This window comes from Prenolepis imparis, unplaced genomic scaffold (genome assembly GCF_030444845.1).
Source record: "Prenolepis imparis isolate NDT839.2.m4 unplaced genomic scaffold, iyPreImpa1.0 SCAF_5, whole genome shotgun sequence".
Taxonomy (NCBI): Eukaryota; Metazoa; Arthropoda; class Insecta; order Hymenoptera; family Formicidae; genus Prenolepis; species Prenolepis imparis.
The window spans coordinates 9,480,707-9,497,104 of NW_028141163.1; the positions used below are offsets into that span (position 1 = coordinate 9,480,707).

Consider the following 16,398-nt stretch of genomic DNA (forward strand, 5'->3'; position numbering starts at 1 on the left):
CACTTAGGGCGCAACTTGCTGACGACCACTATACAGCTACTACTACGAGCAGTAGTAGCTGTATAGTAGGCGCCAGCAACAGATAAGGACGCAGTCTATAAATTAATTAGCCCGAGTCTACGGAACTTGAAAGCCGCATGCGCGCGCGAGCAACCTACCTAAATTTGCATTAAGCCACCCCATCGAGCGAACACGCGGAATTTACAGCGAAGTACGACGTTGTGCCTATGCTGCTGCCTTGTAGATCCAGCCAGGCTGGAGAAGACATGCTTTCTATTTAATCTGTTAGGAAATTATCCAGAGATCGTCTTAAAGATTGCGATTAGTGATCAATGGGTTTCTTTTTTATTTTTGGAACAGTAAAGGAAACATGTTTTTTCGAATGTTCAGAATTTTCTGGAGAGTTAATCCTTTTTACGAGAAAATAACAATTCTGTTCTTCAAAAAGTAAAGACTACATATAAATTGTATTTTTATCTTATTTTTCTTCTTAGTGTTAATTTTGAGACTCGAATATAAAATAATTCATATTTATATCTTAATAAAATACAGTTTATATAAGTATTTTATACTTATTACAATTGAACAGAGGTATTGAATAATCAAACAATTAAAATATTAAGTTTTGCAGATTCAATACGAATATTGCAAAACAGTTTCGATTGGTCTTAAATTAAATTATATAACGATATAACAAGTATAACTTTCAAAATTTATTTTATAAATTATACTCTGAAAAAAATTATCTAACTTTACTTTATAGTTACTGTAGGCTATAAAAGCCTACTGAAGTTTTTGCAGAATTTTTTCTCGCTTTATAAGCTATTAAGAAGCATAAAGCGGAGGAAAAAGCTGAAAGCATAATAGCATAATAAGAAGATTAACTACGAATAATGCCACAAATCTTAACGCATTATACTTTTATATTATATAAAATACCGCGTTGGGTGTGATAATAACGTCGAGAAAGAAAACTTTGCGACAAGACTTGCCCCCTCGACCACTAACTAAGACAATTTCACGCCGTCTCGAGGGATGCCGTATAGTTGTATGACGGTTCCGAAGACACTTCTTAATGAAGACGGAGAAAATAAACCAGCCGGAAAGTCGGCGGCGAGAAGTTCAAGATAAAAATCATCCGTGGTTTATTTGCAAACATAACATTCTCATAACAAAAAAAAAATGTTTTCCCACTCGAAACTCAATCATGATCTGAATAATACTTTATCTGGAGGCTTATAAGAGAAGATTCCACTCGATTTGGATGCAACTTTGCGCTCCCGCGAACGGCGAGAATATAAGGAGGACGAGTCACACGATGAAAGTTTTCAACGAGACGCCGACGCGCCGTGTGGAAAACGCGTCGCATTTTAACAATCGAAACACTTTTCGAAAAAACTTTTTCAATCTGTACGAAAGTTCATAGTAATTTCCGGGGAAACGCGCAGTTCGCGCGAAACTTGGACTCGTTTTAAGGAAGCGACCGGGACGTATATACTGTATAGAAAGGAACGCGCAGAGGCGGTATCATCATATTTGCCCTGCAACTACTGATCCTTTATGCTACATAGAGCCGGGGGATGGCCGTCGTCGTCGAGCCGCCCTTTTGTCGCCCGTGAGAATTGAAGCGCGGGGGAGAGGTCTCTCTTATGAATATCTTATGAATGCATATAAGCCGTCGCGCCACGGTATTACACGGTGTCGCCCGTGTCCCGGATAAAGCGCCGCCACTGAAAAATAGCCCTTCTTACTTATCCTACCGAGCCCTTGATGGGGCCGCCGCGATCCCGTCCTCCCGGGGCAACGTTTTCACTTTTTCGCGCATTATACGAGCCCACGAAGAGCGGGAGAGCTAATCTGCATTTAACGCTGCATCGCCGGGACGACGCTTTTTATCAGCCTGTTTATGCGAAATTTCCTCGCATTACGAGGAGCAATCAGGAGCTAGACGGAGGAAGGAATTTCCCTGCTCCCTTTAAGCCTTCGAATTCAATGACAATTGTAGTCATAAAAAAAATGTCAGAGATATTACTCTCCGTCTCGAAAGATTTGCAACTATCTATTGAAATTATACAGGATATTTTGTTGAATCTTTTTTTTTCTTTGGTTGACAAAAATGATTTTGTACATTCTAAGTTTATGATACAAAAATAATAAACAATTTTTCAACAATTTTTAAGACATGGCTATTTGACGAGTTTTCTCTTTGAATAAACGTAACTTGATTTTAATGCACGTAAAAAAGATATTTTATAAATTTTGTTACGATACGAAACGAGAATCTATAACGATGTTTCGCGGAAGCACTTCCGAATATCAGACCGAGAGGCAGCCAGTGTCGACACTTAATGGTGTAATAAATTCTTACGTTGTTGCTCGTTTCTTCTCGCGCGACACTTGAGGCAACTCGCATGAGTGGCCGTTAAAAAGTGATGTAACTAAAACACAAGGGCTTGTAAATGAGATATTACACGTAATATCTCATGCATGAGTTATTTGCGATGCTTTGTAACATTTTGTGTGATGCGTCTCTTTTTAAGAGCATCTTATTTTAACGTACACAAAGAATATAATCAAAAAATACCTATTATCATTTTTTTATAATTTTTTTTTAAAAGAGAACCAAATATAAATAATATAATCTTTATTCAGCGCTACCTTTCCTTACTTTTTATAAAAATTATATAAAAATGTAACATTTAATTGAACTTTTGCCAAGAAGAGAGATCAGTTCTAAATACATATTAAAATATTCACAATATTCAGTATATGATTGTATCAATATTATTATATCAAATCATCAGGATTTATTCTCAACATGTTATTGAAAAATATCGCAATACATTAAGCGGGTACTAATCATCCCTGCGACAGAAAACATCTCAGGGAAAAATCGGGAGTTTTGCTACCGTCTTAAAAAATAAATCCTCTTTCCTCTGCACTCTATTGGTGGACAATGAAGGGAACGCGTATCGACAGAAAGCATTCTGCGATCGCGGAAACAGGGATATAAGAATGGATTTCACGAGAGAGAAACGAGCTTTTTCGTCCGACTACGGGCGGACCTTTTATGAAAAGCTCAAAGAGAGAACTTTCTCTCTCCTTCCGCTTTCCCGCGAATACACGTCCATGACTGGTGCTCGCACAACGCGATTCCGATACGTAAAACCGCGCAAAAGGTGCTACCAGAGAGGAATAAATTTAAATATCGCCGCGGCCTTTGATATGTTAACGAGAGCCGTCGCGGCACAAGGGGCGATATTCTTTGATAGCGATTCTTTCCGCCGGCCCTTTTTTCCCCCTATCCTCTCTTTCGGTTAGTCTTGTCCCTCATCGTCTATACATTATTTCTGGCTCTCTCCTTCTCACTCTCTCTGTTTCTGATGTGAAAGTATGTGTGTGATGTAATTCATTCTCTCTATCCTCCGTCTCACTCTCTTTTTTTCTTTCTATCTATCTCTCTATCGTTCTTCTTTCATTCTTCGTTGGAATCTTCGTGTATAGCACGATTTATGTTTTTTTAGATAGCCTGGCTCCACTACGAATATATCCAAATGCCATCGCGAAGGAGAGCTAACTAGTTTTTCACACCCTTGTCTTTGTCTCTTCTTTTCGAATCTTCAAAAAAAATTATGTTTCCATCTCTATTGTAACCATTGCTTCACTTTTCTTTCTTATCCCTATCTTTTCTTTCTTTCAGAATCCTTCAGTTCTTCCACAATTAGTTCTCTCGTAGCAAGATATTAATGTATGCATTTAATAGAATATTAATAAATACATCATGCTTTGCAACTGCTATTTATTTCAGTTATAAATAATAAATATATATATCTGTTAGTTAAACCTCAAAATAGAATTACAGCAAATTAGTAAAAAATGATATAATTAAATCCTTTACTTAATCCGTTTATATTCATTATTATTTTTTAATTTAAAAATCAGTGTAACAAATGTAAGTTTGGAAATCTCCTGTAATGATAATTAAAATAGCAATTAAAACTTTAAAAGTTTTAATTATATTTGGTTTTAAAAACTTTGTACTAATAAGCCGTCAAAAATATTTTAGGTATTTACCGTAATATACATATTAAATATAAGTTTCTAAAGCTATAAAAATATAAAAAATTTGTAATAGCTTAATATATAAATGTATTTAAAAATGTTTTAATAATAATCATATTAATTAAAATTTTCATTAGCTAGAAATTTAGTTTTTCTTCATTAGATCAAATTGTACTGGCGTTTACTTCTTTTGATACATCCTGTATATTTATTTCTCGTTATACGTATTAACGTATGTGCACAAGAGCTGCTTTCGGAAAGAAGTCGTTTGAATATTTAAATACCTCACCGCGATATATATATATATATAGATATGCACACGAAAGATTCACGAAGCGCTTGCACAAGAACGTTAGGGGAAAGATGACAACGAGATTCGGTCCTTTAGAATTTTTTAGTGGCCAAAAGCCTCGGAGCAATTGTGTAGCCTTCTTCTCCGTCCTAGCGTTCTTGGTTTTCTTTCCTTCTTGATTCTGTCGTTTCTCTTCCTCGTCGTATTCCTCGCTTGTGACATTTCACGACAACGTCTATTCGCTGTACGTCCGGAACTCGGACGTGCTCGGCCTTCTTTCAGTTTCCTTATCCCTTGTCTCTGATATAATTCGAACCCGCGTAATTCGTATTCGTAATTCCCTTGGCGCACTACTGTGCCGCCCACAGCGTCTATTTAACTACTTGTTGAGAGGCATACTCGGAGCTCTTGGGAAGCTCTTGACACGGGAGGCATATTTGAAAACCTGAAGATGAAATACCAAGTTGTACAGGAACATCTGTTCCAGAAATGAATTAGATTTAATTTGGTTTTGAACACATTTCAAGGATGCACTTTTCGACGTAAATCTTCTAAATCAAATAAAATAATATACATATATTTTTCAAATTATTTTAAATATAATATATTTGCAAAATATTTTTCAATTTTATATTAAATATAATATACCTTTCTTTTCTATAAAAATACTGTTATTACATAATTATACAGTAATTAATAAAACACATAAATAGTAATCAAAGCAATGAACCTTTGAAAGAAAGAATTTATCATAAAAATTACATCTTTAAAAATTATTAGAATGTTATTAATAAAATCAATAACAAACATCAGTAAAAAGCTATTAAAACATATACATGCATTCTAAACCCTTTATATTATTACAATATTAATCTACTATTTTAGTTTATCTACGTGAGTGAGCTAATTATATCAATATGATCCAGCGCGTTTAATATATCTCGAAGCTTTTCGATCCAATGAATCTTTTTCCATCGAACGTGTCGAAATGCATTTCGCCGATGCACCGCGGATTACTCTGTAAAATAAAAAAAAACTATCCTATTGCTAATTTGGTATCGTTTCATCGGGAATATATGTCACCTCGTATCTACGTTGAAATACGATCGCTTATTAGATGGCGCAATATTAGATCTCGTGATCATGGAGTCTTCGAGAAATAAATTAACCCAGAAACATGAGTAGCATCATGAAGCTTTTATTAATGAAATAATTAATGAAATAATAAACGAAGGCACAACAGCGCGTGATGCTTATTATCGCCAACGAAGTAAGTAAGTAACGAATGCCAAGATCGATATCAGTCTTGAAGATTATCTCCACACACAAATACACACAAATACTGTCTCCTCGCAAGACTGTCTCCTCTTTCTCATTAATGAAATTCTCTTCAACAGCTTTCTCTGACATTATTATTTTGAGGAGTTGTAGAAATAGGATCATACAACTCTGAATTTGTTTCTTTCACAACTCTTAATTTAATTGGATTTATTGAATTTAAAATCTTTTAATTTTACTAATTTATTCTATTAATCTATGTATATTTAACAAATGAGTCACTTACGAGACTCTTCTTATTGAATAAAGTATATTCGAATTAAGTTTTAATGATAATGTTCCATAATAACGGGATAATGTAAAATCCATTTTTTTTTTTTCATAAAGAGATAAATTTCATAAAGAGTTGTGAGCTATTTTAAATTTTATATGCTGAAGAATAACATTTGTATTTTTGTCAAATGTATTTTTAAATGGCTTGGCTTATTCATATATAGCCAATATACGGAATATTCAATTTAATCGCTTGGAAAATGAAAACCACCTCGAAACAGTTAAATAAGCAATATATTTCTGCCTGACTGAGAATAATGTTCGATTTTCAGTTCTGTGCAATTTAAACGCTTTATCATCGATATACAACGTTATATTAACAATCTGTCGGGTAAAAGACATCGAAACGAAGCAGATGATTATATTTCACGTTGATATTTGTGCTCTATACTCAATAGCGCGGTATAATAAGAATAATTTGACGCTAATATTAATATAACACGCGGATGCGTTAACGGTGTACGTATACAGTAATATAATTAGATAGTTGTTGCTCATTGACGAGATTAGCTTGAAATACTTATAGCCTCTGCGTTACGCTTGGAAACGTTTTCAGAAGTTAGGAGAAAGTTTAAGGGGAAATGGACGCGCGTGAACACGGAATTCTCGAGTATCTGGAAAGTACTTAAATATATACCGCGCCGTGTGTAGGAAAAGGATGCTGTAGAAAGATGCAATTAGCCGTAGTCGACTCTAACACGCCGTTAAAATTAGCAGAATAAAATGTAACAGTAGTTTAAAACGAGAAAAAGTCAATACTCTTTCTTGATTTAGCTAATAAAAATATGTGTTATAAGTATTATACATATATTTTTTTCTTATGGAACTATGTTTTTATTATAGAGAATTTTTTTTTAGTGTTCCCCCTATATTAATATTAAAATTCTTTATCTTTTTTTTATATCTTACTTTATTCAATATTGTAAATTCTTTGTCTTTAAATTTTAAATATATTGCGCTCTGTTTCCAAGATTGATCTTGAACTATTGCCTGTCATTGTAATTTATAAATGATGTCTACCAAAACAGATTAGCATCAGAAATAATGGAATATTTAATATTCTCTTTTTCGAAAGGTAAAAAATCATGTTAGCTACTTTCGTATTAATGATATTTTCTCTTGAAAGACGTCATATACTGCAAGTCGATAATGCCAGATCGTTTACGTTTATACGCACTAAAGCTAAAAAAGCTACCGGACCGAATTGTCCTGGATCGATCCTGGGAACAGAAATATCAGAAAATATTTTTTGATACAGAGTCAACGCGAAACTTTGTGGATTAATAATATTAGTCATAGTCGTGTCCGTGTATATATGTAAATATAAAATAATAAAATATATTTATCGGATTGGATCAAAATGGAAGATCTAGGGTAAACTCCCTTTTGCATAAATATCAGCCATCACAAATAATAACTCTGAATCTCTGATAAAACTGCGTATTGTGAATTATTAAATATAAAGAAATAAATTATATTAGTAATAAATTGTAAAAACTGTACATGTGTGCATTATAAAACAACAGCAGAGATTAAAACGCCGCGGAAAAGTGCGTTATGTATTAATACGGATCATTGAAAAAGTAATCTGCTTTCATGGTGAAGACTTGCCTTCGCAGCAAGGTAGCCGAAAACCAATAACGCTGAAAATTGACTATATCATCTGCGCTTCAGAACGGCGGGAAAAATGATCGATCCGATGATATTGCGTTCGACATACTCAATATCGTTTTTCTCACTCGTAGTTAACATGTATCTTGATAAAGTTGAATTGAGCTATACGAAATACAGTTGAAGAATAAAACTGAATAGAGAAAAGATAATTCTTAAATATTGCTAGTAATAAGCGATGATGGAAACAACGAGTGCTCATAATTACATTATAGTAAAAAAGAGATAGAGAAAAATATGTATTTAAGATATAATTAAATCCTTGTCTCGAATTTTATCCTGAAATTTTCAGCGACACAGAAAAGGAGCGAAAGAAAAGAATACATAGTGTACGGTTTATTCAGAAAATATAATGCCTTTCTTTTCTTCTTTATGTTATTCCGAAATGAAAATATTGCGTATAAAGAAAATGAATGAAAGGAATATTCTCCGTATATACCTTTATTTTTCAGTATAATTTCCACACATTGTGCGGGTTCATTTTGCCGCTAGAGAGTACAAGTGGATGAAGATTATACTAAAAGAGAATGTATAGATATAGAAGATTTTTCTTAACTACGTATAATTTTTATATCTTTTGAACAGAAGAATATTCTTTAAGAAAAAAATTTATAATTTATATACAATACTATTTATATAAATAAAATAATGAGATTTTTCCTGTGTATACAATTTTGCACAAATATATAAAAAATTATATGGAAGAAAACTTTCTCTCTCTTTTTCTCTCGACATCGCTTATAAAATTATTTAGATTATTATCCAGCTTTGCATTTCACCTCATCTATATCTCTTTCACTTTTAAACTTACATAATTGTCATCACATATATATATTTTCTTTTTTAATCTATTATTCTATATATCTGTATTACTTTGCGTATATATGCCTACATTAACGCGCACGAAACTCTTCACCTGACTGCATTTAGCAACACGTTGCTAAGCATTACTTCTAGTTCGTGTGTGCGCTCGATGTTGCGACGCCCTTAGACCTGCATGTCGAGATATCTTGAACGAGGTTCACTCAGAGAAGAAGCGTCGACTTTGCCTTGCTGGTTCCGCAATATTCCGCCGACGAAGGGAATCGTCGATTTTCCACCAAAAACGATCTCTCTCTCTCTCTCATTTCCTCCTTCTATTTCTCTCTTCATTATAGACCTCGACAAATTGACACCTCTAATAGCGACCTAAGCCTCTTGACTTAGCGCGAAATATCGAGCGTAGTCATGCGAGTTGCATTCGGTGCTCTGGCACAATGGCGAATTCTTGGCGAAAGTTCGCGGTACTGCGAAATGGGACTCGATTGTTCCGCACGTTTTCCAATTAGTCCGCCGTGACAGTCGCTTCTCTTCTCGCGCCGTGTTACCTTTAATTCTCGACGTGAATAAGTCGTCGTGAAATACGTCTCAATGAACATTTTGGTTCTTCACTTTGAAACGAGAAATTTTATAATATAGATACTTATACTATTAGTCTAATATAATTTGAGGTGAAGACTAAATATCGTTTTATTCTACTTAAAAAGTAAAATATTTTTATTACATCTGTAATAATAGCATTTATATAAGTAATGATAACACGTGCAATTGCGCGAAATATTTTTTCTTACATTGAGTATATGCATAATAAATTTTCTTATAATTTATTTTACTCTAATTTATTTATACTTTGACTTGTATATTTAACGATAGATTATAATGTCTGAATATAAGACTGACTATAACGAAATTATACTACTGAATTTTGACTTCTAATCTATTATACTGTCACATTTTTTATTGTACCTTAATATGTGTGATATTTATTCTTATATTACAAATTTTGACTTGTATATATAACGATCTGAACATATGCCTGACCATAATAGACTTATACTACTGAATTTTGACTTCTAATTATTTCTATTCTATTATACTGTCACACTCTTTATCGCATGTTAATATGTGTGATATTTATTCTTATATATTACAAATTTTACCAATGTTGACTTGTATATATAATAACGATATTATACTGTCTGAATTATAACGGAATTATACTACTGAATATTTTGACTTTTAATCAATTATACTGTCACATTCTTTATCACACATTAATATATGTGATATTTATTCTTATATTCCAAATTTTGACTTGTATATATAACGATCTGAACATATGCCTGACCATAATAGACTTGTACTACTGAATTTTGACTTCTAATTATTTCTATTTTATTATACTGTCACACTCTATATCGCACGTTAATATGTGTGATATTTATTCTTATATATTACAAATTTTACCAATGTTGACTTGTATATATAATAACGATATTATACTGTCTGAATTATAACGGAATTATACTACTGAATATTTTAACTTTTAATCAATTATACTGTCACATTCTTTATCACACATTAATATATGTGATATTTATTCTCATATTACAAATTTTGACTTGTATATATAACGATCTGAACATATGCCTGACCATAATAAACTAATACTACTGAGTTTTGACTTCTAATTATTTCTATTGTATTATACCGTCACACTCTATATCGCACGTTAATATGTGTGATATTTATTCTTATATATTATAAATTTTACCAATGTTGACTTGTATATATAATAACGATATTATACTGTCTGAATTATAACGGAATTATACTACTGAATATTTTGACTTTTAATCAATTATACTGTCACATTCTTTATCACACATTAATATATGTGATATTTATTCTTATATTACAAATTTTTCCAATTTTGACTTGTATATAACGATCGGCATATATGTCTGATCGTAACAGACTTAAACTACTGAATTTTGACTTCTAATCTATTATACTGTCACATTCTTTATTGTACCTTAACATGTGTGATATTTATTCTTATATTACAAATTTTGACTTGTATATATAACGATCTGAACATATGCCTGACCATAATAGACTTGTACTACTGAATTTTGACTTCTAATTATTTCTATTTTATTATACTGTCACACTCTATATCGCACGTTAATATGTGTGATATTTATTCTTATATATTACAAATTTTACCAATGTTGACTTGTATATATAATAACGATATTATACTGTCTGAATTATAACGGAATTATACTACTGAATATTTTAACTTTTAATCAATTATACTGTCACATTCTTTATCACACATTAATATATGTGATATTTATTCTTATATTTTACAAATTTTGACTTGTATATATAACGATCCGAACATATGCCTGACCATAATAGACTTGTACTACTGAATTTTGACTTCTAATTATTTCTATTTTATTATACTGTCACACTCTATATCGCACGTTAATATGTGTGATATTTATTCTTATATATTACAAATTTTACCAATGTAGACTTGTATATATAATAACGATATTATACTGTCTGAATTATAACGGAATTATACTACTGAATATTTTGACTTTTAATCAATTATACTGTCACATTCTTTATCACACATTAATATATGTGATATTTATTCTTATATTTTACAAATTTTGACTTGTATATATAACGATCCGAACATATGCCTGACCATAATAGACTTATACTACTGAATTTTGACTTCTAATTATTTCTATTCTATTATACTGTCACACTCTTTATCGCACGTTAATATGTGTGATATTTATTCTTATATATTACAAATTTTACCAATGTTGACTTGTATATATAATAACGATATTATACTGTCTGAATTATAACGGAATTATACTACTGAATATTTTGACTTTTAATCAATTATACTGTCACATTCTTTATCACACATTAATATATGTGATATTTATTCTTATATTTTACAAATTTTGACTTGTATATATAACGATCCGAACATATGCCTGACCATAATAGACTTATACTACTGAATTTTGACTTCTAATTATTTCTATTCTATTATACTGTCACACTCTTTATCGCACGTTAATATGTGTGATATTTATTCTTATATATTACAAATTTTACCAATGTAGACTTGTATATATAATAACGATATTATACTGTCTGAATTATAACGGAATTATACTACTGAATATTTTGACTTTTAATCAATTATACTGTCACATTCTTTATCACACATTAATATATGTGATATTTATTCTTATATTTTACAAATTTTGACTTGTATATATAACGATCCGAACATATGCCTGACCATAATAGACTTATACTACTGAATTTTGACTTCTAATTATTTCTATTCTATTATACTGTCACACTCTTTATCGCACGTTAATATGTGTGATATTTATTCTTATATATTACAAATTTTACCAATGTAGACTTGTATATATAATAACGATATTATACTGTCTGAATTATAACGGAATTATACTACTGAATATTTTGACTTTTAATCAATTATACTGTCACATTCTTTATCACACATTAATATATGTGATATTTATTCTTATATTTTACAAATTTTGACTTGTATATATAACGATCCGAACATATGCCTGACCATAATAGACTTATACTACTGAATTTTGACTTCTAATTATTTCTATTCTATTATACTGTCACACTCTTTATCGCACGTTAATATGTGTGATATTTATTCTTATATATTACAAATTTTACCAATGTAGACTTGTATATATAATAACGATATTATACTGTCTGAATTATAACGGAATTATACTACTGAATATTTTGACTTTTAATCAATTATACTGTCACATTCTTTATCACACATTAATATATGTGATATTTATTCTTATATTTTACAAATTTTGACTTGTATATATAACGATCCGAACATATGCCTGACCATAATAGACTTATACTACTGAATTTTGACTTCTAATTATTTCTATTCTATTATACTGTCACACTCTTTATCACACATTAATATATGTGATATTTATTCTTATATTCCAAATTTTTCCAATTTTGACTTGTATATAACGATCGGCATATATGTCTGATCGTAACAGACTTAAACTACTGAATTTTGACTTCTAATCTATTATACTGTCACATTCTTTATTGTACCTTAACATGTGTGATATTTATTCTTATATTACAAATTTTGACTTGTATATATAACGATCCGAACATATGCCTGACCATAATAGACTTATACTACTGAATTTTGACTTCTAATTATTTCTATTCTATTATACTGTCACACTCTTTATCGCACGTTAATATGTGTGATATTTATTCTTATATATTACAAATTTTACCAATGTTGACTTGTATATATAATAACGATATTATACTGTCTGAATTATAACGGAATTATACTACTGAATATTTTAACTTTTAATCAATTATACTGTCACATTCTTTATCACACATTAATATATGTGATATTTATTCTTATATTACAAATTTTTCCAATTTGGACTTGTATATATAACGATCGGCATATATGTCTGATCGTAACAGACTTATACTACTGAATTTTGACTTCTAATCTATTATACTGTCACATTCTTTATTGTACCTTAACATGTGTGATATTTATTCTTATATTACACATTTTTCCAATTTTGACTTGTATATATAACGATCGGCATATATGTCTGATTGTATGAGATTTATACTACTGAATTTTGACTTCTAATCTATTATACTGTCACATTCTTTATTGTACCTTAACATGTGTGATATTTATTCTTATATATTACAAATTTTACCAATGTTGACTTGTATATATAATAACGATATTATACTGTCTGAATTATAACGGAATTATACTACTGAATATTTTAACTTTTAATCAATTATACTGTCACATTCTTTATCACACATTAATATATGTGATATTTATTCTTATATTACAAATTTTTCCAATTTGGACTTGTATATATAACGATCGGCATATATGTCTGATCGTAACAAACTTATACTACTGAATTTTGACTTCTAATCTATTATACTGTCACATTCTTTATTGTACCTTAACATGTGTGATATTTATTCTTATATTACACATTTTTCCAATTTTGACTTGTATATATAACGATCGGCATATATGTCTGATTGTATCAGATTTATACTACTGAATTTTGACTTCTAATTACTTCTATTCTATTATACTGTGACACTCTTTATCGCATGTTAATAATGTGTGATATTTATTCTTATATATTACTGTGAATTTTATTCAACATAAATCTAAATGAAATTGTTTCTCTTTTCTTGTTGTAGCTTGGACAGAGATCAACCATTCACTTTCCAGCTGGGTGTAGGGCAAGTCATCAAAGGTTGGGACCAGGGTCTCTTGGATATGTGCGTGGGTGAGAAGAGGAAGTTGTCGATACCACCTGAACTTGGATATGGCGAGAAGGGTGCCGGAAACGTTATTCCTGGTGGTATGTGATGACATTTTCTCTGTTTTTTCTCTATATTTTATTTAATATTTAATATTTTAATTTAACATTTGTCTAAACACATGTATTTGCACTAAACTCTTGTGCATATATATAAAGTTCAATGCTTAATATTATAAGATAATATACATTCAATACATAAACATATTGTGCCGATAAGTGCACGTTACGTTTCGTCAATAAAATATTAAATATAAAGATTATTCAAATAAAAGTATATGTATATTAGAAATTGTGTTTCTAAAAAATTAAAATAATCTTTATGAATTAAACTGACATTATGATTGCTAACGAGCAATAAAATAAAATAAAATCTATTAGATGCTTGTATACAAAAACTTGCTGAAGATTTGAGAAGAAGATTTAAGAAATAATTTTACAAATTTTTGACATGTATTTAAAATAAATTATGTGAAAAATGTTATTTATAAAAATTGTTATAATAAATCTTTGAATGTTTATATAATATAAATAATAAAATAACTATTAACTAATAAACTGTTAATAAAAAATGATGGTAATAATATAATAATAATAAACAATAAGACAATTGATACATGAATACCGCGCATGAAACGTACGCTGTACGTTAATATATATAAAAAAGTACCTTTTAATTGCTTAATTACGCGTTAAGTATAATACATACGCACATTAACACAGTGTATTATTTAAATTTTATCAATATAAAAGTTGTACAGTTTTAAATTATCTCTCTCTCTTCAATATTACATGAAATAAATATGATTACAAAAGAATATAAAAGCTTTATTATTTATTCTATATCATTTGTTCTCGAAAAATTTATTTTATATATAATACAATTTTTTAATTTAATGTGTGTGTATGGATTTTAATTAATAATTTAATTAAATTTTTTTTATTTACTTCTCTGTTACATGAATAAATCTAGTAATCTTTTAATTATTTTTAATGTTCTTTTTTTACACATATCGTTTTCATGCTATATTATTATAACAATTTTTCTTTTTATCAAATGTAGCGAAAATATATAGAAATTAATATGTACCAAAATTTTAATTTCTTAAACAATTTATCTTTTTTATAGGTCAAATAATTTTTTCTCTCCTTCTAAATTTCTATTTCTAATTATTTCCAAACAAATAAATTATTTTGGACGCAAAGAATTATAGCGATTGTTTCTTCTTAATTAAAAATTTTACCAAATTGGCTGTAAATATCTACAAATTAATAGTGTGTGCTGTAATTTCGTCACTTTTTTCACGTTTGCGACGCGTCTGTTGCCTCTCTAATTGTTCCGAGCTCTTCTATCAATCGAGATACGCGCCAATAGGTGTATATTCGCCAATCAACTGGACTGCAACGGTGTGCATTGCGATTAAAAGGCGTCACGCTGACATGGGCATTTTTCAAATTACACGAGGGATCGTTTTTACGTGCGCGATGAAGGGATTAGGGGGAAATAGAGAATCGGTAGAGGAAGGAGGAAGAAGGGGTGTACATTGAACAATATCGGACAGATCGATACAAGGGTAGTCGTTAGTAGCGGAATCGAAGTCAAAAATGCAATTGCACGGAAATCCAATAAAGCATCAACCATTAAATTGAGCACTGTTACGCGGCTCTCTGCAACCGGAATCAACAGTGATGAACGATTCGCCTTTTTCGCAGCGCAGATAAATCGCCTGTTACGCACCAGTTTCTCTACTTACTTGTATATTATTTTTTAAATGCAGAATCCACGAGAGTTTATACAAAATCGATACGAATCTTGACTAGCTAAATTGTGATTGGTTCTCGGATCTGTAATTATTATACTGAGAATCACTATCTGATCACTCTTTTATGTTAATTATACAAGTACACATAAGTACGCAAATATATAAACAAATGTATAATTATTAAAATGTATATGATTAGGTTTTATAAATGTATAATATATAATAATAGAGAGATAAAGAATTAAAATATTATTAAACTTTGTAATTAATAGCTAATTATTTACTTCCTATATGTAGTGTAAAAGTGAGAGAAAAATCAATGCGTGTAAAAATATCACAATCTCATATAATTCATCACATAAATGTCAATATCTATAATCCTTTTACAAGTTTATTATATTTTAAACTCATATTACAAATGCTAAATTATTCGGATTCAGTATATCATTATCGTCGAGGTATCTTTGCTTTCGTATAGAAAGAAGACTATGATAAAAAAGCTTAGAGGGAAAAGGAGGATCGAAATAATTCTACCTAAATGTTATCATCTCTCTTTATTTCCCACGTCCAATTTCAACGGCGACGGCGGTCGTTACACCGGTCGGCGCATTATTATTCGCCATATTAATTTCACTCGTTTAAATAGTGAATAATTAAGCGCCATATTTCATTAGGGCCGGCTTAATCGCGACGGGACCATCCATAA

At 30.4% G+C, this 16,398-nt stretch overlaps 1 protein-coding gene across 4 annotated transcripts in view; it reads left to right on the top strand.

The window, feature by feature from the left end:
- Fkbp14 (peptidyl-prolyl cis-trans isomerase Fkb14) overlaps nt 1-16,398 on the top strand; it is a 172,772-nt gene that overhangs the window by 151,712 nt on the left and 4,662 nt on the right. For all 4 annotated transcript variants that reach the window (XM_083039042.1, XM_083039043.1, XM_083039040.1 and 1 more), the window contains one exon: nt 13,808-13,971. In XM_083039042.1, coding sequence (XP_082895168.1) covers nt 13,808-13,971 — 164 coding nt within the window. The remainder of the gene's footprint in view (nt 1-13,807; nt 13,972-16,398) is intronic.